Source organism: Scyliorhinus torazame, chromosome 7, assembly GCF_047496885.1.
Source record: "Scyliorhinus torazame isolate Kashiwa2021f chromosome 7, sScyTor2.1, whole genome shotgun sequence".
NCBI classification, from domain to species: Eukaryota; Metazoa; Chordata; class Chondrichthyes; order Carcharhiniformes; family Scyliorhinidae; genus Scyliorhinus; species Scyliorhinus torazame.
This window is the reverse complement of record NC_092713.1, coordinates 210867955-210888639: the sequence shown is the minus strand read 5'-3', so window position 1 is coordinate 210888639 and position 20685 is coordinate 210867955. Positions and strand designations below refer to the sequence as shown.

At 45.0% G+C, this 20685-nt stretch overlaps 1 protein-coding gene across 7 annotated transcripts in view; it reads right to left on the bottom strand.

Moving 5' to 3' along the window:
* LOC140426821 (uncharacterized) overlaps positions 1-20685 on the bottom strand; it is a 416125-nt gene that overhangs the window by 81311 nt on the left and 314129 nt on the right. For 6 of the 7 annotated variants that reach the window (XM_072512042.1, XM_072512041.1, XM_072512040.1 and 3 more), the window contains 3 exons: positions 15177-15382; positions 14467-14579; positions 2103-2372 (listed from right to left, as the gene is read on the bottom strand). In XM_072512042.1, coding sequence (XP_072368143.1) covers positions 2103-2372; positions 14467-14579; positions 15177-15382 — 589 coding nt within the window. Of the gene's footprint in view, positions 1-2102; positions 2373-14466; positions 14580-15176; positions 15383-20685 lie in introns of those variants that run through there. The other variant, XR_011948298.1, reaches the window with a different exon arrangement.

Here is a 20685-nt window from a genome sequence, read left to right as displayed (position 1 = left end):
ATTAGACCAAATTGAAAGAGGTGCAAGTGAAATGCTGCTTAACCTGGAATGAGTGTTTTGGACCTGGGATGTTAAGCATGGAAGAGGTAAAGGGGCAGGTGTTACACCTTCTGCAATTGGATGGGAAGGTGCCATGCGTGATGGGAGAGGTGTTGGGTATGGTGGAGGTGTGGACTAGATTATCCCAGAGGGAACGGTATCTGTGGAATGCTGACAGAGGGAGTGAAGGGAAGATGTGTTTGGTGGTGGCATCATGCTGGAGTTGGTGAAAATGGCAGAGGATTATGCTTTGCATATGGAGGCTGGTGGAAATGTGAAAACGAGGGGGAGTCTATCCTTCTTCAGGGAGGGGGCGAGAGTAGTGGCGCGGGAGGTGGATCGCACGCTGTTGAGGGCCCTGTCAACATGTCTAGGTGGGAAATCACAGTTGAGGAAGAAGGAATACATTTTCGAAGCACCACTTTGGTAAGTGGCATCATCGGAACAAATGCGACGGAGGCGAAGGAGCTGAGAGAAAGGGATGGAGTCCTTACAGGATGTAGGGTGTGAAGAGCTGTTGTCCAGATAGCTGTGGGAGTCAGTGGGCTTGCAATGGATATTAGTATAGTCTAATGCCAGAAATGGAGACAGAAAGATCAAGGAGGGGAATTGATTAAATAGATTGGAGAAGTTGGAACTGTTTTCCTTGGCAAAGTGAAAGTTGAGAGGTGGTTTCAAAGAGGTAGTCAAAATCATGATTGGGTCTGGACAGATGGACAGAGAAAAACTGCTCCCATTAGTGGCAGCATCAAGAACAAGTGGGCACAGATTTAAGGTAATTGATATAAGAAGCATTGTCGACAAGGGGAAACTTTCTCATGCAGTCAGCGGTTAGAATCTGGAATACACTGCTTTCTGAGAGTAGGTGAGTGGTAGAGGCAGGTTGAATGGAGGCATTCAAGAACAACTTAGATTATTGTATTACAGTGAGAAAGTGGGGGCGTGGCGCTAGGTGAATTGCTCCTTTGGAGAGCCAGCATTGACACAATGGCCTCCTTTTGTGCTGTAACCATTCTGTGATTCTGGGTCAGTTATTAGGTTGTAGTTGGTGATGTTGGCAATCAACCAAAAGGTTCACCATCGAAAGGTAAGGCTGTTGGCAGTGTGTAGGATGTGGGTGTGTTCCAGTAGGAGCTCTGGAATCTCAGACGAGTATGAGGGGTTTTCTTTAGGGCCTGTGACAATGGGAGTGCTCCATTAACTGTTGGCCAGTGGTGTTCTTTAAGGAGAATGTTTCTTTGGCAGACATCAGGAAGTTTAATATGTGATGCCACTTTTAGCCAAATCATCATTTGTATTTACAATCCTAATCAGTTTTACACTGGTGATAGTTCAATTCAAATTCCAGGAGTCCTGTGTCTATGATCCAGCTTCTGGTGTTCACACTGCTAAATATGTTCTTTTAGTCCAGTCCCATGCTCAAGGACCCAGTTTCCATGTGTCTAAGAGTGAGCTGCTGGGATAAGGGAGCCATTCTGGAAAGGCCAGAAGACAGTTGATGGGTGCCCATCGCCTAGAATAGGATTTAAAATATCAATATAAAAACAGCTAATACTAACAAATTGTCCCAACTCCAGAAGTTATTGCAGAAGACATGTTCCTGTTCTTACATTTATGCCTGTACTTGTGAACTGCCTAGCTGCATACATTACATAGTAATTAGGATAATACATACTGACTAATTTTCCCTTTCATATCTGTGGGATGCTGAAACTAATTGCAGCATCCCAACAGTTTTTCCAGCTGGGTGTATCTGTTCTATATAATTTAGCACTACACTGGCCAGGGCATTTATCCATCTAGTACTTTCAACATAGAAGTATTTCTCATTGTGACCTTTTCAGTTTAAAAAAAATATTCAGCTGATTCTAGGTTTGAAAAACCAGTGGTAACAAGCGAGTACTTCTGTTCCCCTCTCAACAAAGGATTTCATCAACTGAGCACAGGAAATGTTTGCATTTCAGTTGTGAGTAACAGCCTGGTTTTTCCCTGAATGAGAAGGCAGCACTATATGTTCTTGATGGCTTTCAATATTTACAAACAAATAGAGGTAAACTTCTCACCTTCTTAATATTAAATTTAGCAAGTAAACCCCAGCCTCGTCCTGCGGTTTTCAAAATTTCCACTTCAGGATATTGCCGCTTGGTGAAGCATTGGTTCTGGCATTTTTCTCCTGCAGGACAGACAGTTGGATGGCACTCATACATTAACATCCTGTTCAGACATTCAGAGTCTACCCCACAAGGATTCTCATCAGTTGGCTTACAATTACATCGTGGAATCTCAGACGGATCAGCAGTGAAGATCTGAGCCTTACCCACGGCTTTGTTTACCTTGATGGAAAACAGATGGTTAAAATTCAATAATTAGTCATTACATAATTATCTTTCCACTGTTCATAACAGAAATACATTTGTTAACTGAAGTGTAGAACATTTGAATATATAATGAAAGATAATTACTCTTTGCAAGAAGCCCAACCTACACATTGAAATAGAACATTGCAAAAGCAAAATACTGTGGTTGCTGTAAATCTGAAATAGAAACGGAAAATTAAGGAAATACTCAGTAGGTCAGGCCAGATCTGCGGAGCGATAAACATAGTTAACATTTCAGGTTGATGGTTCGTCACCAGAACTGGAAAAAAAAGGTTTAAAACAAGTACAGAGGTAAGGAAAGAAGGAGGGAAGTGGGGGGGGGGGGGGGGGGGGGGAGAGAGAGAGAGAAAAAAACCGGTCTCTGACAGGGTGGCATGTATTCAGAGAGTAAATTACAAAATTGCCTAAAAGGGATTGTAAATAAACAAACAATGTGTCTAAAGGTTTGGTGAGAAATTGAAGTATCATTATCAACATCTGCCAATGGAAAACAAACCAAAAGAAGTAGAGAATACAGTCTGAAATTGTTGAACTTAATATCAAGATCAAAAGACTGAAAAGTGCTCAATCGAAAAATGGAGGACTGAATTTTCCATCCCACGGCGACCCCCTGCAGCGGGTTGCTTGGTAGCTTGGCCGGCGAACGACTCAAAAAGTTGCAGACTTCTGCAGGACTGGAATAACCTGCCGCCAACCAGCAAATCACCTCCAGAAAACACTCCACGGCATGGGGAGGGGGCGAAAAATGATGCCAAATGTGTTGTTCTTCCAGTGGAGCAGTGTAGAAGGTCACAGACAGAGATGTCAGAGTAGGGGTGGATTGAAGAATTATAATGACAGGTGGATGAAAGCTTGCGGTCACACTTGTAACACAATGGAAGTGCTGTGCAAAACGGTCACCCAATCTGCACTTAGACCCCCCTGAAGCAAAATGAAACTGCATTGTGAGCAGTGACCACAGTACACTAAATTGAAAGATGTACAAGTAAATCACTGTTACATCTAGGACTGTTTGGGCCTGGACAATAAGAGGTAAAAAGGTATCATCTCTTATGCTTGCACATAAATGTGCAGTGGGAAAAGGAGAGGATGTTGGTGGTGGAAAAGAATGGACAGGGTGTTGCGGAGGAAATCGGTCCCTTTGACAACCACCTATCCTCGTTGGGTTACGTTGTTTCACAATCAGAGACTCGCGGTTGGTGTTGCCTCCCAGGTGCCAGGGTGCGTGATGTCTTGGATCGTGTTTTCGGGATCCTTAAGGGGGAGGGGGAGCAGCCCCAAGTTGTGGTCTACATAGGTACCAACGACATAGGTAGGAAAAGGGATAGGGATGTAAGGCAGGAATTCAGGGAGCTAGAGTGGAAACTTAGATCTAGGACAAAGAGTTATTATCTCTGGTTTGTTACCCGTGCCACGTGATAGCGAGACGAGGAATAGGGAGAGAGAGGAGTTGAACACGTGGCTACTTGGATGGTGCAGGAGGGAGGGTTTCAGATTTCTGGATAATTGGGGCTCATTCTGGGGTCGGTGGGACCTCTACAAAGAGGATGGTCTACACCTGGACCAGAGGGGTACCAATATCCTGGGGGAGAAATTTGCGAATGCTCTTCGGGAGGGTTTAAACTAGTTCAGCAGGGGGTTGGGAACCTGAATTGTAGCTCCAGTATACAGGAGGTTGAGAGTAGTGAGGTCATGAATAAGGTTTCAAAGTTGCAGGAGTGTACCGACAGGCAGGAAGGTGGTTTAAAGTGTGTCTTCTTCAATGCCAGGAGCATCCGGAATAAGGTGAGTGAACTAACGGCATGGATTGGTACCTGGGACGTCGATGTTGTGGCCATTTCGGAGACATGGATAGAGCAGGGACAGGAATGGTTGTTGCAGGTGCCGGGGTTTAGATATTTCAGTAAGCTCAGGGAAGGTGATAAAAGAGGGGGAGGGGTGGCATTGTTAGTCAAGGACAGTATTACGGTGGCAGAAAGAACGTTTGATGAGGACTCGTCTATTGAGGTAGTATGGGCTGAGGTTAGAAACAGGAAAGGAGAGGTCACCCTGTTAGGGGTTTTCTGTAGGCCTCCGAAATGTTCCAGAGATGTAGAGGAAAGGATTGCAAAGATGATTCTGGATAGGAGAGAAAGCAACAGGGTAGTTGTTTTGGGAGACTTTAACTTTCCAAATATTGACTGGAAACGCTATAGTTCGAGTACTTTAGATGGGTGCGTTTTTGTCCAATGTGTGCAGGAGGGTTTCCTGACACAGTATGTAGATAGGCCAACGAGAGGCGAGGCCATATTGGATTTGGTACTGGGTAATGAACCAGGACAGGTGTTAGATTTGGAGGTAGGTGAGCACTTTGGTGATAGTGACCACAGTACGATTATGTTTACTTTAGTGGTGGAAAGGGATAGGTATATACCGCAGGGCAAGAGTTATATCTGGGGGAAAGGCAATTATGATGTGATGAGGCATGACTTAGGATGCATTGGATGGAGAGGAAAACTGCAGGGGATGGGCACAATGGAAATGTGGAGCTTGTTCAAGGAACAGCTACTGCGTGTCCTTGATAAGTATGTACCTGTCAGGCAGGGAGGAAGTGGTCGAGCAAGGGAACCGTGGTTTACTAAAGCAGTCAAAACACTTGTCAAGAGGAAGAAGGAGGCTTATGTAAAGATGAGACATGAAGGTTCAGTTAGGGCGCTCGAGAGTTACAAGTTAGCTAGGAAGGACCTAAAGAGAGAGCTAGGAAGAGCCAGGAGGGGACATGAGAAGTCTTTGGCAGGTAGGATCAAGGATAACCCTAAAGCTTTCCATAGATATGTCAGGAATAAACGAATAACAAGGGTATGAGTAGGGCCAGTCAAGGACAGTAGTGGGACGTTGTGCTTGGAGTCAGAGGAGATAGGAGGTGCTAAATGAATATTTTTCATGTATTCACACAGAAAAAAGACAATGTTGTCGAGGAAAATACGGAGATTCAGGCTACTAAACTAGAAGGGCTTGAGGTTCATAAGGAGGAGGTGTTAGCAATTCTGGAAAGTGTGAAAATAGATAAGTCCCCTGAGCCGGATGGGATTTATCCTAGGATTCTCTGGGAAGCTAAGGAGGAGATTGCTGAGCCTTTGACTTTGATCTTTAAGTCATCTTTGTCTACAGGAATAGTGCCAGAAGACTGGAGGATCACAAATGTTGTCTTCTTGTTCAAGAAGGGGAGTAGAGACAACCCCGGTAACTATAGACCAGTGAGTCTTACTTCTGCTGTGGGCAAAATCTTGGAAACGTTTATAAGAGATAGGATGTATAATCATCTGGAAAGGAATAACTTGATTAGAGATAGTCAACACGGTTTTGTGAAGGGTAGGTCGTGCCTCACAAACCTTATTGAGTTGTTTCAGAAGGTGACCAAAGAGATGGATGAGGGTAAAGCAGTTGATGTGGTGTACATGGATTTCAGTAAAGCAATTTGATAAGGTTCCCCACGGTAGGCCACTGCTGTTTGTCATTTTTATAAATGACCTGGAGGAGGGCGTAGAAGGATGGGTGAGTAAATTTGCAGATAACACTAAAGTCAGTGGAGTTGTGGACAGTGCGGAAGGATGTTACAAGTTACAGAGGGACATAGATAAGCTGCAGCGCTGGGCTGAGAGGTGGCAAATGGAGTTTAATGCAGAAAAGTGTGAGGTGATTCATTTTGGAAGGAATAACAGGAAGACAGAGTACTGGGCTAATGGTAAGATTCTTGGCAGTGTGGATGAGCAGAGAGATCTCGGTGTCCATGTACATAGATCCCTGAAAGTTGCCACCCAGGTTGAGAGGGTTGTTAAGAAGGCTTACGGTGTGTTAGCTTTTATTGGTAGAGAGATTGAGTTTCGGAACCATGAGGTCATGTTGCAGCTGTACAAAACTCTGGTGCGGCCGCATTTGGAGTATTGCGTGCAATTCTGGTCGCTGCATTACAGGAAGGATGTGGAAGCATTGGAAAGGGTGCAGAGGAGATTTACCAGAATGTTGCCTGGTATGGAGGGAAGATCTTATGAGGAAAGGCTGAGGGACTTGAGGCTGTTTTTGTTAGAGAGAAGAAGGTTAAGAGGTGACTTAATTGAGGCATACAAGATGATCAGAGGATTGGATAGGGTGGACAGTGAGAGCCTTTTTCCTCGGATGGTGATGTCTAGCGCGAGGGGACATAGCTTTAAATTGAGGGGAGATAGATATAAGACAGATGTCAGAGGTAGGTTCTTTACTCAGAGAGTACTAAGAGCGTGGAATGGCCTGCCTGCAACAGTAGTGGACTCGCCAACACTAAGGGCATTCAAATGGTCATTGGATAGACATATGGACGATAAGGGAATAGTGTAGATGGGCTTTTGAGTAGTTTCACAGGTCGGCGCAACATCGAGGGCCGAAGGGCCAGTACTGCACTGTAATGTTCTATTCTATTCTATGGTGGCTCAGACAAAGGTCAAGTTCTTAGGAGTTTTACTTACAGCCACAAAAAGAAGTCTCGAACCCAGTAGGATTGAACCAATATGCCAATTCCCCGCCCCTACCACAGCCAAGGAGGTCCGTCATTGGCTGGGTATGGTGAATTATTGTAGGCAGTGGATACCAAACATTGCTGTCTATACAAAGCTGCTGCCACCTTACACTAGTGAAGGGGGGAAATTTTACTCTCACCACCGAGGTACTCGAAGCCTTCCGTTGCCTGAAGCAGGCCTTGTTACAAGCACCGGCCCTCGGGAGGCCCCTGTACGACTGACCGTTCCAGATATACTGTACTGTTCTGGAAGGGTGTTCAACAGCGGTACTCACCCAGCAACATGGGGATAAGCACCGGCCCGTGGCATATTACTCTTCCAAACTTGATCCAGTGGCGTTGGGCCACCCTGTTTGCACCAAGATCTTGGCAGCGATATGCAATAGTTTGCAGGCTGCTGCCAAGATAACTCTCCAACAGGATATTACGGTATATAGCTCCAACTCGGTCATCGCACTACTGGGGCAACTGCAGACTCAGCATCTTACCGCAGCTCGTCAGAATAGGTATGAAATATACCTCTTAAACAATCCACGTCTGACATTTAAATACTGTACCACTATCAATCCAGCCTGTTTTCTTAGCGGTCCCCGTCCATGAAGACGAACCTGGCCACGACTGTTTAGCCTTGATTCAGGAAACTACCACAATAAGGGAAGATCTGAGTGATATTCCGTTAGAACAACCTGACATGATTATGTATGTCGATGGCAGTGCATTAATAAGCCCCACTGGCCGGAGACTGTCTGGTTACGCAATCGTAGATCAGGATGGTCTGATTCCAGAAGTGGCCGCTTTTCAGACCCCTTATTCAGCCCAACAAGCCAAACTTTTTGCCCTTACCCGTGCATGTATACTTGGGGTAGATCGTCGGGTAAATATTTATACTGACTCCCGATGCGCCTTCGGGGTAGTTCATGACTTCGGAAAGCTCTGGAAGAATAGGGAATTCCTTACCTCGGCCGGCACGGAAATATCCCACCGGGGTTTAGTTAATGACCTACTGCAGGCTCTCCTTATGCCCGCGCAGATTTCCGTCATTAAATGCGCTGCCCATACAAACGGTAAGACCCCAGTTGACGTTGGTAATGAACAAGCAGATTGTGCAGCACAGACAGCCGCGCAAATTCAGCAAGTGATGGTGCCTAAAATGTTAAGTCAGACTAAACGATCTGCTATAAATAGGTCTGCTTCTGACAAGCCAATGCCAACCATCCAAGACGTCATAAGGTTACAGGAGGACGCTCCCGAGAGTGATAAACAAATGTGGAAACGGTTAGGTTGTACATATGATTCTGTTTCCTCTTTATGGACCACGCCAGCACATCAGACTTGTATGTCTGATGTACTGGCTTTATGGGTCATCGAATGTGTACACTTTGCAACTCATTGTGGGGCTCGGGGGTCTAGTGATTTGTAGCTGGACACTTTGTGGCACCCTAAAATGCAGGGGCTGGCCCAGAGTATCAGTAATCGGTGTTTGATTTGTCAGCAATATAACACCGGCAAAGGTATCCCTTGTGGTATGGGGCAAACCCCGTTGCCCAATGGTCCCTTTGAGACGCTCCAAATGGATTACATTGAGTTAGAAAGGTGTCAACGTTATAAATATGTTTTGGTCATTGTGGATGTGTTCAGCAGATGGGTCGAGGCGTATCGATATTAAAGCTGCTACTGTGGTTAAAGTTCTGATGCGGAAAATCATTCCCCGGTACGGTATATCAGCTCAGTTAAGTTCTGATAACAGGCCTCATTTTATTGGACAGATTAACAAAGAGTTCTGCTCCCAGTTGGGCATACGCCAGCAGTTACACTGTGCGAACAGACCGCAGGCTGCCGGGTTGGTTGAGAGACACAATCAGACCCTCAAAACTAAATTGGCTAAATTAGGAGCAGAAACGGGACTGACATGGCTTAAGTTGCTCCCCATTGCCCTTTTCCAGCTGCGGGTTACACCTGCGGGACCGTCTCGGCTCTCTCCTGCCGAGATCCTTTATGGCAGGCCCCTGAGAACTCCCTGGAACCTACATGTTTCCAGACTGGTTCAGTTTCACCAAATGACTGAAGAAATGACCACCTATGTTCTAGCCCTCACTAAGGTCCTCAAGGAGCTCCATGGCCAGGTCCGCATGGCTCACCCGCCACCTTCCCCATTACCTAGCTCACTTTCCATGCAGCCTGGTAGTTATGTCATGGTCAAAAATTGGACACGGAAAGGGTTGGAGCCACGATGGGAGGGGCCCTTCCAAGTTCTCCTTACCAGCCCCACTGCAGTTAAAGTGGAGGGGCGGAGTGCTTGGGTCCACCTCCACCACTGTAAAAAGGTCGGTCACTAACCTGCCTCCCTTCCCCAGCGCTGTTTTACAGGTGTGGAGCATGATGGGGTGGCTACGCACCGCCTGTGTAATCTTTGGCCTTGCCTCGCTTGGAGTGACATCGGCGACGGACATGGAAAAGGGAAATATCATCTACATCTGTAACCCCAACCAAACTACAAGGACATTTCATTTATGCAGAGGTGACGTTCTTCGCTGCTCCCATATACGAGGACATGGTATCGACTCATGGAAGGTCATCAGGTTAACAGACAATGCAGGGCTCATGAAGCAATTGCACCGGTCCCGGCGATGGGAAGGGAACATTACATGGACATTGCCTTGTTTTTGGAGTACATGTAAATTTGTTTTTGGATGTGTTATGATTGGTGTCATAAAGGTAAAGTCAGACCGTACGGAGAGGGTAGGAAGAGGTTGTGAGAGAGAGAGGGGGACTAGAGAGAGGACGGGGCGTGTGAGGAGGAGGGTACAACTAGAACGTAGGTTATCAGGAGATACACTTAATTCATTTAGGACCCAGAATGAGGAAAACCCGGGTAGTATGAATCTCTTCTACCAGATTTACCACCGCTTGTATGGCCAGGGACGGGTTGTCTGCTACCCGAACCCCGCAGCGGTGTCTAGGTTATTTTCTGTTTCGCCACTTTGGGGCACTCCCCAAACGGTGGTTCATTGTCAGCGTTCCGAGCCACCGCCTGAGCAAGTCACTCTTCCTTACGATCCGGGTTCAGCACGACCGGTTATTTGCCTTCCCCTTCCTCGGGATAATTCCCACTCACAGTATGATAGGCTGCAACGGTGGAGGGTGTACATACCTAGCCACTTCACTCCCAATAGAGACTCCCGGTCATATGAGAATTGTTTCAGCAGTGACGGGTACGGCTGTTTGCTGGTAGAGGTGGAAACGAATATAATAGGTCTGTTCCCCACCTGTACCGACAGTGTCATATCACTCAAGCGTCTGACCAATGCGTCTGTTACAACACCACCTACGTTCCATTGAACGCCGGCCTCCAGCTCCTTTGTGGCTGGGCGAATGTCTCTCACATCACTGTTGGGAGGCCCGAATGGGCGTTCCAAAGCTGGATAAACTGGGCTACTGGGGGATCCCTACGCAACCGATATAATGATTGTGATGCAAGCCTGTACACGGAGCAATTATACTACTTTTTTTTTTCATGGCACAGCGACCAATGTTTTGTCACCCCCATTTCCCCGCCAAATTGCTATCGGGACTCTAGTCCCTACCACAGTCCCCTGCCCCTCTGCGTGGATACTGCACAATCAGTTGGCACGCCGGGCAGTCTCAGCCGAATTCTGCGAGAACTGGAAAAAACCTCAGGTTCTCGCACCCAACTGGGGCCACTCAGCCGGATGGGGAATTCTGAGCGTCTTGACACTGGCAGGTGTGGGGGGTTCCTTGGCGGTCAGCGATAGGAATTATTTTATTTGTGGCCTTACCAAACCTTGGGAGCCCTCGGGGAAATAACCAAGGAATTGTCTCAGCTGCGGTTGTCTGCAATGCCGAACCGGTATGCTCTTGACTATCTTCTGGCCCGTGAGGGTGGGGTATGCGCCATAGTGCAGGGCAAGTGTATCATGGGAGTTCAAGACCTAACCGCTAACATCACTAAATTTATGGATCGCATACGGGATCACCTGGACGGTATGCAGGACCCTGGCACTTGGGGTAACTGGGGATTCGGAGGTTGGAAGGACTGGTTGATAAATATGGCCATGTATTTAGCAGTGGCAGGCACTCGGCTGCATCTTTGTGGGCCTGGCCATCCTTAAATGCGTGATGGGTAGAATGCAGGGTGCACTGGAACAGATAGACGCCCCTAGAATCTTGGCTGTTAGGATCCACAAGGGAGCAGCGGATGACGGGGGGGCTGCAACAGGAATTGGAAATGCAGCGACGAATCTTCTTAGATGAGGGGCCGTAGGTACGGATTGAATAGATAGGTTATCATGAAATGATAAAAGGAGGGAATGACGAATGTGATATAAAATAGTTAGTTCAAATATTAGTTACAGAAATGTAGATGTAGGCCAGTTTAATTCTAGTGAGTTCACAAAGGACAAAGGAATTCAGAAAGCATGGCAAGGAAGATGGGGAAAAGGATGCTGGGTAACAAGAGGCCCAGGGTTAAGGAATGCGAAGTGAGCCAATCAGGATGTATGGCTAGGTCAGGAGGGGTATAGGATGACCTATAGGAATCGTGTATGTGAAACTTGATGCCATCTGAATGTATTTGCAGAGATCTTTTTGTCTCCGACCTCATTCGTTTTCGAGGGGTCCAGGAGACAGTTTCTGTGTTCTGAGTCTCTGTGAAGCCTTGCAAGTTGGTTAAAATAAATAATACTATATCTACAAATCCATCTCGAGTTTTAAACTACACATATGGAATTAAACTGGCCTACATCTACATTACTGTAACTAATATTTGAACTAACTATTTTATATCACATTCGTCACCTTCAGAATGCTGAAAATGGAGAGGTTGATGTGTTTGGTGCCGGCATTATGCTGCAACTGGCAGAAATGTAAGTGAGGAATTTTCAACCTATTTTATCAGTTAATAGTTCAGATTATTTTTGTAAGTGAGCCCCGGGACTGGCTATATGCACCTGGCTTCCAGATATTGACAGGGTGACAATACACCAGATTTTGACTTAGAATTTAACTAACAAATTAATTAATTAACCAGTAAACAAACAACATATTTTAAAGTAACGTTTAAGCTTAGCTAGCTTCTCAGTGGGAGCAAATTAAAGTTTGTGATTGCTGAAGGGAACTATGATGCAAGTAGAATTTTTATGCATCAGTTCTTTTATTTTTGTCATACATAGCCTAGCTCTTTTTAAAGATTGGAGTAGGACAGGTAAAAGGTAACCACACTTAGAAATCTTCCATGAGAATCGTGCCCTAAATAACCGATCCCAAATAGCTGCCAAATACATGCTTGCTGAAATAGGAACTGGATGCTTGCACTGAAATAGGAAAGCTTTGTCCCTCCCCCAGACAAATCAACTAAAACTGTAACAATTGTGTCAAAAATGTAAAAGGTTTTCCTGTGAATAAAGCTGGTTCTTCACCCTTTACGCACTATGAAAGATTAAAGAAGCAAAAACATGATAAATATTAACTAAAAATGCTTTCTATTTTTACAAAGCCCTCAAATGGAAATATGTCCTCAGCTCTTAGCTGGAGAAGCAGAGAGAGACATTGTTTAAAACTTATGACAAAATGTAAATGAGTGTTGAACATTTGTAAGGAAAGTTTTTTTAACTTTCAACACTGTCGCTGCAATTCCCCTACAAAGGCCAATTTTCCCAACTACAGTAAAGTTTGCACTGGACTGCAAATTGGCTCAACCTATGTTTCACAGTCATCTTGTGTATAGGGACTACCACCATGCATTTAATAGCTAAAATCAATTTTAATACTAACTTCAATTTCATAAACACAAAGGAACATTGGAAATATGATCAAGATTAACATACAGTGGAGATAATAAGACGGTATTCACACAAAAAAGCCCAGAGTTTTCACAGCTTTTGTAACAAGATAACCAGAAACTAATAGAATTAACCAATGCTTTTAGTTCTAGTAGTGGCTATCCTTCTAATGCCACAGCAGGAATCAGATTAATAATTTTAGTGGTATTTTTTAGGTTATTATTTTTCTTGAAATATAGTATACATCCTGTACGTTAATTAAATCACTTTGCTTGAGTCAAGCTACTAGAAAATCCAACATGAAATAGAGCAGAAGGTAAAAATGAACCACAGAAACTGGTTCTGGCCAATTGGTATGATGTACTCAAAGCCTTGTGGGTATAAAGAGGAATATTGCACTGGGGATGGAAAGAATACTAAACAAAACAGTGGAGGAGGAGGTATCCTCCGCAGTCCCAACTGACAATCTAGGAGGACGCATTGCTTACGTGGTGCTAGCATAAGATATTTGGAAGTGCATGAAAAGACTTGGGAAAGATAAGAACGAGCTGCCATTGCCCATATCAGAATCACCAACACAGGAAATAACAATGAGGAAGATCGAAGGCAATATCATTTAGAGGATGCTCATAGTAGGACTTCTCAAATGAGACAGATCTGAGGCATTGTCCCATGTTATATGTTCGCAATATTCCAAGTGAACTTGGAGCACAAGCAAATCAAGATCTTTATTACCCTGGAGGAAAGTAATTTAAGAGATCTGAAGATTACGTCACTACAATCTAAAGGGACCAATAAAACACAATGGAAAAATAATAGATGTTGGCCTAGCCAGCGATGCCCACTTCTGAAGAATGAATTTTATAAAATGTAATCTTTAGGAGTCAACGGCACAACTGAAGAACAGTGCTCTCTAGACTGTATGTGGTTCATGGCAGGTAATCTGCAGGTTATAACCCCAATTTTAACCCCTTTTGACTATTGAGAATAGGAATTGCAGGATTAAAATACGAGCAGAGGGCTGTACTATTGAACCCTGTACTATTTTATCAGGGTGCTTCAGGTTTTATGAGAGACCCTTGTCCCAGGCAGGTGAGAAGGAGTCATTGAGATTCAATGGTCAGGGTCTAATGATACAATCAAATTTCGGTGTCATTTTGGTGCATGCAAAGTCGCTATGTGTTGTAAACATGGTTACAGGTAACCTGGTGCCACAGGGCAGCACATCCAGAAGATGGCTGAGAAGGTCAGTTAATTACATTTTTTTGTTTCATAGTCAAACCAGAGACATACCCCATTTCAGACTGCTTCCCCTTGCCCAAGACTGCAAACCTTGTTGCCATCTCATCCCCCATTCCGCTCACCAATCCACTTACTCTGACTTCTGGGATCGCACCCACAGGAACAGCTCCTGGCTGTGAAACCTCACGATATTAACTTTTGAGTTCAGGGAGTCGGAATGGTGCTTTTAAGAGACCTGGGAGTTAAAATGGCCAGGGCTTAGATAAAACCATGGCTTATATGCGGCTGATACATCACATGGCTCTTCAGTCTTATGCATGGTAAATTTATAACTGTATTCTACATTTTGGATTAGCAGATCACTGTTCCGTCATCCTGTATGTAACACATGCTGTATAGCATTCTGCAGTCTGAATGCATTTGATGCAACATGGTACAATCTGCTTGGTATATTGTGGGAGAAGCAGACAATCCATACCTTGATGTGTTTGTATGGTGGTGGTTTTTTTTCATTCCGTTTGTCCTCCAGTGCCTGTCTTGTCTCTCTTTGGGTTTTCAGCTCCTCAAACCTTTCTGCAGCTTCCTGTAGTGCTGTAGAGACAGCCAATGTGAAATACCAGATGTACTGGTGCAGTTACAATAACATAAGTGAAGTTTATAACCCCATCCCATCATCACAGGACAGCTTATAATGCAATCCTCTCAATATGTGAACCTCAGCAGGATTGAAGATCATCTCTAAAATTTAAAGAAACAATTATTTTTCGCATTTGTGCCTATTATTAAGGCTGTTAATAACATCAAAATAGGGAAGATTATGGTCTACTGCAGAAATTTGAAAACCCTTTTTTATACATCAACATTTTCTTCATCCTGCAAATGCAAAGCATCTTCCACATATCCATCGGTAGGTTTACCTAACAAGTAGCAAAACTGAGAGCAACAATTTTTTAAGACATTTGAATGATGATTTTCAAGGCTGAGATAAACATGTATTTTTGATCTCTCAGGGAATCAGGGAATATGGGGAGCAGGTGGAAAAGTGGAGTTGAGGCAATCATGATCATATTATTGGTAGAACAATCTTGACGGGCCATATGGTCTATTTCTCACATTCTTATAATCCTCAGTTACTATAACGTGCCTTAGTTACACATTCACAAATGATTCTGCTTTTAATGGCATTACCTTTTTTAAAGATGGTGTTAAGGCCTTTGCATTTTTTGTCTTTACTCCCTTTGTCCCCTTCCATGTACGAGAACACACGTGCTTGATAAGTCCAGAAGTAGTCATTGGAGCCAAAGAAACGGACTGGGAACTCGCCAATTTCATGCTTCATTTTCTGAATATTTGTAGGAACATTTTTGGGATGACAGACCTCAGCAGGCCACCACCTGACAGGAAAATAAAGCATAAAATTGGATTTCTGAAAAAATTTAAGTTTCATGACTCATAACTAAAATCTATTCTGGCAGCAGACATTCAATCCCCTAAGAATATGAATTTACAGCAGGTACCCTAAAAGTGGAGTTTTGGTGTGCAAGTGAGTTTAACATATATTTTTATGAACAAATTTTCAATGGAACACCTTTACATCCATATATGTTCAATAGTTTTTAATATTTCAACCCTTCCACCATCCTAAACCCAAAACAAACAACAACCAATCTTCTATGCCCACCTCCCCCCCAATAACATCTGATGGTGAGCAACTCGCTGAAGTAGGAAATAAACGGCTGCCACCTCAGGTAGAACCTTTCAGCCGACCCTCTCATTGCATACTTGATTGCATTTTTCCAACTCCATCAGCTCACTTAACCATGCCGTGGCACTGGGTGGGGCCGGAGACTTCCAACCAAACAGCACTCGTCTTCGGGCTATTAAGGAAGTGAGGGCAAGAACATCTGTCTTTGTCCCTGTCTGCAGCTCCGGTAAATCTGAGATCCCAAAAATAGCCACTAAAGGGCATGGTTCCAAATCAACCCCAAGAATTCCCGACATGGTGCTGAAGGAGGAGACCCAGATGTCCACAAGCTTAGTACAGGACCAGAACGTGTGTATGATGTGCCAGGCCTCTAGAGCACTGCTTACACCGATCTTCTATATCCAAGAAAAAAAACGACTCATTCGTGACCTAGTCAAATGTGCCCTATGCACCATTTTAAATTGACTCAGGCTGAGCCTAGCACACGAGGAGGTAGAGTTGACTTTATACAGAGCCTCACTTCACATTCCCCCCCCCCCCCCCTCAATCTCCTGGCCACAGTCCACATTCTCCTTTCAATCTCCTGGGTCAATTATTCCTTCCATTTCCTTTTAATCTCATCCAATGGGACGTGCTCCGACGACACCAGCCGGCCATCACCTACGTCAACCGCCGAGACAACACTGTTCATCAACGCGGGTGGGAGGGGGGAGAAAAGAGAAGGAAACGACATCCTTGCGTACAAAGTTTTGCACCTAGTAGTACCGAGGTTTGCCAACTCTTGGAAGCTTGTACTTCTCCAGCCACTCCTCAAAACTAGCGAGCTTCCCATCTACAAACAAGTCACTAAGCCGCTCTAACACCGCTTCCCTCCGAGCCCTAAAAGATGAGTCCAAAACCACCGGCACCAAACTATGTTTTTCACAAATTGGGGCCAACATCATTGCACCCAGTTTAAAACGTCACCTAAACTGGCCCCATATTCTCAAGATAGTCATCATGACAGGGTTGGGAATCCATTTTAGCGTGGAAAATGAAAGGGAATCCGTGACCAATGCTCTCAAACTGAAGCCTTTACAGTCATTCCTCTCCATCCGCCCCCACATGGACTCAGTCCCTCTATACCACCCCACACCGTTTCAATATTCGCCACCCAATAGTAGTACAAAAGGTTGGGCAGCGCTACGCCGACTGCCTATCCCTTTGTAATAAAAACCCTATGGACCCAAGGAATCTTCCCGCTCAAATAAAAAACAAGATCATCTTATTGAGGCTCGCAAGAAAGATTTCAGAAGGAAAACTGAAAGACACTGAAACAAAAATAGAAATCTTGGGAGGATATTAATTTTGACCGACTGAAACCTCCCCCGCCAAAGTCAGTGGAAGGTTATCCCACTTCTTTAGGTCAGCCTTCATCGCCTTCACCAGGACCCCTAAATTTTACTTCTGTAAAGAAGCCCAATCATGGGCCACCCGGACTCCCAGATAACAAAAGCTGGACCTGGCCAAGGGAAAAGGCAATTTTCCCAGATCACCTCTCCTCCCTGGGAGATTCATCAGAATGCATTTGTTTTTATTCAAGTTTAATTTATACCCTGAGAAGGAGCCAAACCTCTCAAGCAGCTTCATTATCTCCTCTGCATTGAAGAGAGGGTCCGTTATATACAACAACATGTCACATAAAATGACACCCTATGCTCCCTCCCCCCACTCTCGCTATCCCCTCCACTTCATGGATGACGTTAATGCTATGGTCAGTGGCTGAATTGCCAAGGCAAACAATAGCGGGGAGAGTGGACACCCTAGTCTTGTGCCTCTTCTCAGTTGGAAGTATTTTGAGCTTAAAGCGATTGTATGGACACTCGCAGAGAGGGCCCTATATAAGAGTGGGATCCAGGATATAAATCCAGGCCCAAAGCCAAACCTCCCCAAAGTCCCAAACAAATAGCCCCACTCGACCCTATCAAACGCCTTTTCTGCATCTAGTGTGATAATCATCTCAGATTCAGGGAGTGGAGAGGGGGACAAAACAACATTAAACAGCCACTGAACATTGGCCGACAACTGTCTTCCCTTAACAAACCCCGTCTGCTCCTCTGATGTGACCTCTGGGAGGCAGGGTTCCATGCTCCATCCAAGGCCTTCACCAACAACTTTGCATCCGTGTTCAATAATGAAACAGGATGGGTATGACCCACACTCCATCGGATCCTTATCCTTCTTTAAGATCACGGAAATCGATGCCTGTGCCAATGTGGCTGGCAATGTCCCGAGTGATAGAATCCTCCAATATCTCAAGCAGTACTGGGGATAACAATTCAGAAACATTCTTATAAAATTCAATCGGGAACCCATCCGGCCTTGGCGCCTTCCCTGACTGCACCAGACCCATACCCTCCAAAACCTCCTCTAAAGTCAGCGGGGCCTCCTGTTCCACCACCGGAATAGCCAAACCGTCGAAAAACCCTAATATTGACAATGCATACTTTGGGAGCTCCGACTTGTAAAGGTTCCGATAAAACGCCTCATTAACTTTGTCGGGGGCAGAGGCCACTCTATCCCATACCAGCTCCCCACCCCGGTCCCCAACCTGCAACAATTTCCCTAGAGGCTCCCTGTCACCTCAACTGGTGCACCAACAAGCGTCTAAGCCTTTTCCCCATGATCATAAAAGCCCCCCCTCGAATGTTGCAACAAGCGCACCGCCCTATTCTGTCATGGGAATGTCACTTTAAGAAATGTGGCTTCAGAAATTCAAGTGGCTGCAGTGATGTCAGTGTGTGGGTGGAGCTGAGCTCTGGCTCTGCTTTTTACTTTAGTTTTGAGCTGGGAGCTGTTTTGTAGCTGAGTTTTAGTTTTGTTTTCAGTTGAAGAGCTGCATTCAAACCAAGGTGTATTTTGGGTCTCTCTCTCTCTCTCTCGCTTGATGATTTCAAAGTAATACCTGTTTCTGTAAGGAATGCAAACCTATTGTTTTTGTTAAAAAGGGTTTTTGACTTATGGATGTCGTTAGGAAAGTTACTACGGGTTACCTATAGAGTATTGTATCTTTGGGGGGAGTATCAGCTTTGGTAGTTGATAAAATGTTTACTGTGTGTTTATATGATGTTAACTGGATTCATAGAATAAACATTGTTTTTGTTTAAAAAAAATACTTTAGATTTCTGTTGCATCACACCTGTAAAGTGGGCCCTTCTGCTCCCCATAACCAAAATCTATTCAACGTTGTGGGTCAGGTGAGCTCCATGATATACTTTGGTGTTCTCTAAACCCTGGCCCATAATAATTCGTTGACAGCAGTCCAAACCCCAATTGTAGCTTCTGCCTACTAGCCAATAACCCTGGTGTCAAACTGACCAAATTTTTACAGTCCATGTCCAAGATGGCGTACACCAGTTCTGCCTCTCTACCCTCTTGCTCTTCGTTTGGAGTGCCTTAAAAATAGATTATCGCACCTTCAACGCCTTTTGAAATCGCCTCACTGCTATTAAATCTCAGTAAGAAATCTTACAACATCAGGTTAAAGTCCAACAGGCTTATTCCAAATCACTAGCTTTCGGAACGCAGCTCCTTTATCAGGTGATGAAGGAGCTGCCCTCTGAAAGCTAGTGATTCGAAACAAACCTGTTGGACTTTAACCTGGTGTTGTAAGACTTCTTACTGTGCCCACCCCAGTCCAACACCGGCATCTCCACATCATTAAATCTCAGATACTCAATGGCGGAGGAAAACCTCTCGCAGAAGCCCTTGCCCATCAGCAGCGAAGTATCAAACCTCCATGGGAGGCGTTAAGCAGGGTCCAATACAACCACCACATCCACATAACGCGGAGCGTGATCAGAAATCGCTATTGCCGAGTACAGTTCCCCCACCACCGCCGGCAACAGGACCGATCTACAACAAAGAAATCAATCCTGGAATATACCTGGTGAACCAGAGAGAAGAACGAAAAATTCTTACCCCCTGGGTGTAGAAATCTTCAAGGGTCTGCTCCCCCCATCTGCTCCATAAAAGCCAACAGTGCCTTTGCAATTCCAGAAGGTTTTAATGCCTTAGGCCTTGACTTGTCCAGTTGAGGATTCAATATGCAATTGCAGTCCCCTCCCATGATTAACTGGTGCAAGTCCAAATCCGGGATCAAAGACAATAACTTATTAATAAAAGCTGTGTCGTCCTAATTTGGGGCATATACATTGACCAGCAGCATCGGTGGACCTGCTAACAACCCATTAAACACCACGTGCCTCCTATTCGGATCAGACAAAATGTTCACCACTGAAAAGGCTACCTTCTTATTAATCAGAATTGCTGGCCCCCCAGCCCTACCATCAAACCCTGAATGAAATACCTACCCCACCAAACTTATCTGATCTCTAACTCTCACATGGGTCATCTGCAACAGCACCACATCAGCTTTCAAAGTTCTACGGTGCGCAAACACCATAGATCTTTTTACTGGGCCAGTCAACCCCCTCATATTCCATGTGACCAGCCGGATAGCGGGTTGTCCACACCCTCCCCATACCAGAGTCAGTCATACCTGCCTTGTGAGGCCGTCCAGTAACCTTCCGGGAAGGGCCGACACCAGGCTCAACCAAGATAGCCGCCAGATCCCTCAACACAATAGAACAAAGAAACGTCTCTTGTCACCATCAGAAGACTAACCCACCCCTCCCCCTTTCCCCCTTCCCACCACCCACCAATGCCAGACCCAAATGGCCAAACAAACCCCACCAGGCCCTCATACCCACCACACCAAACCTCAACCACCCAATAACCATAACGCCATAGCTCATACCTAATAAACCCCCCACCATACGAGCCACAATTAACCCCATCCCTTCACTTCTGTTGACTAATTATTCTAGCTAGCGGGGTGGACCCCACACATAGAACCATTCATAACCCCAAAATTCCGAAGCACGAAACCAGCACCCCACCCAAAACCGACTTTATTAAGTCCAAAAGAGAGTAACATGAACAATAAGCAAC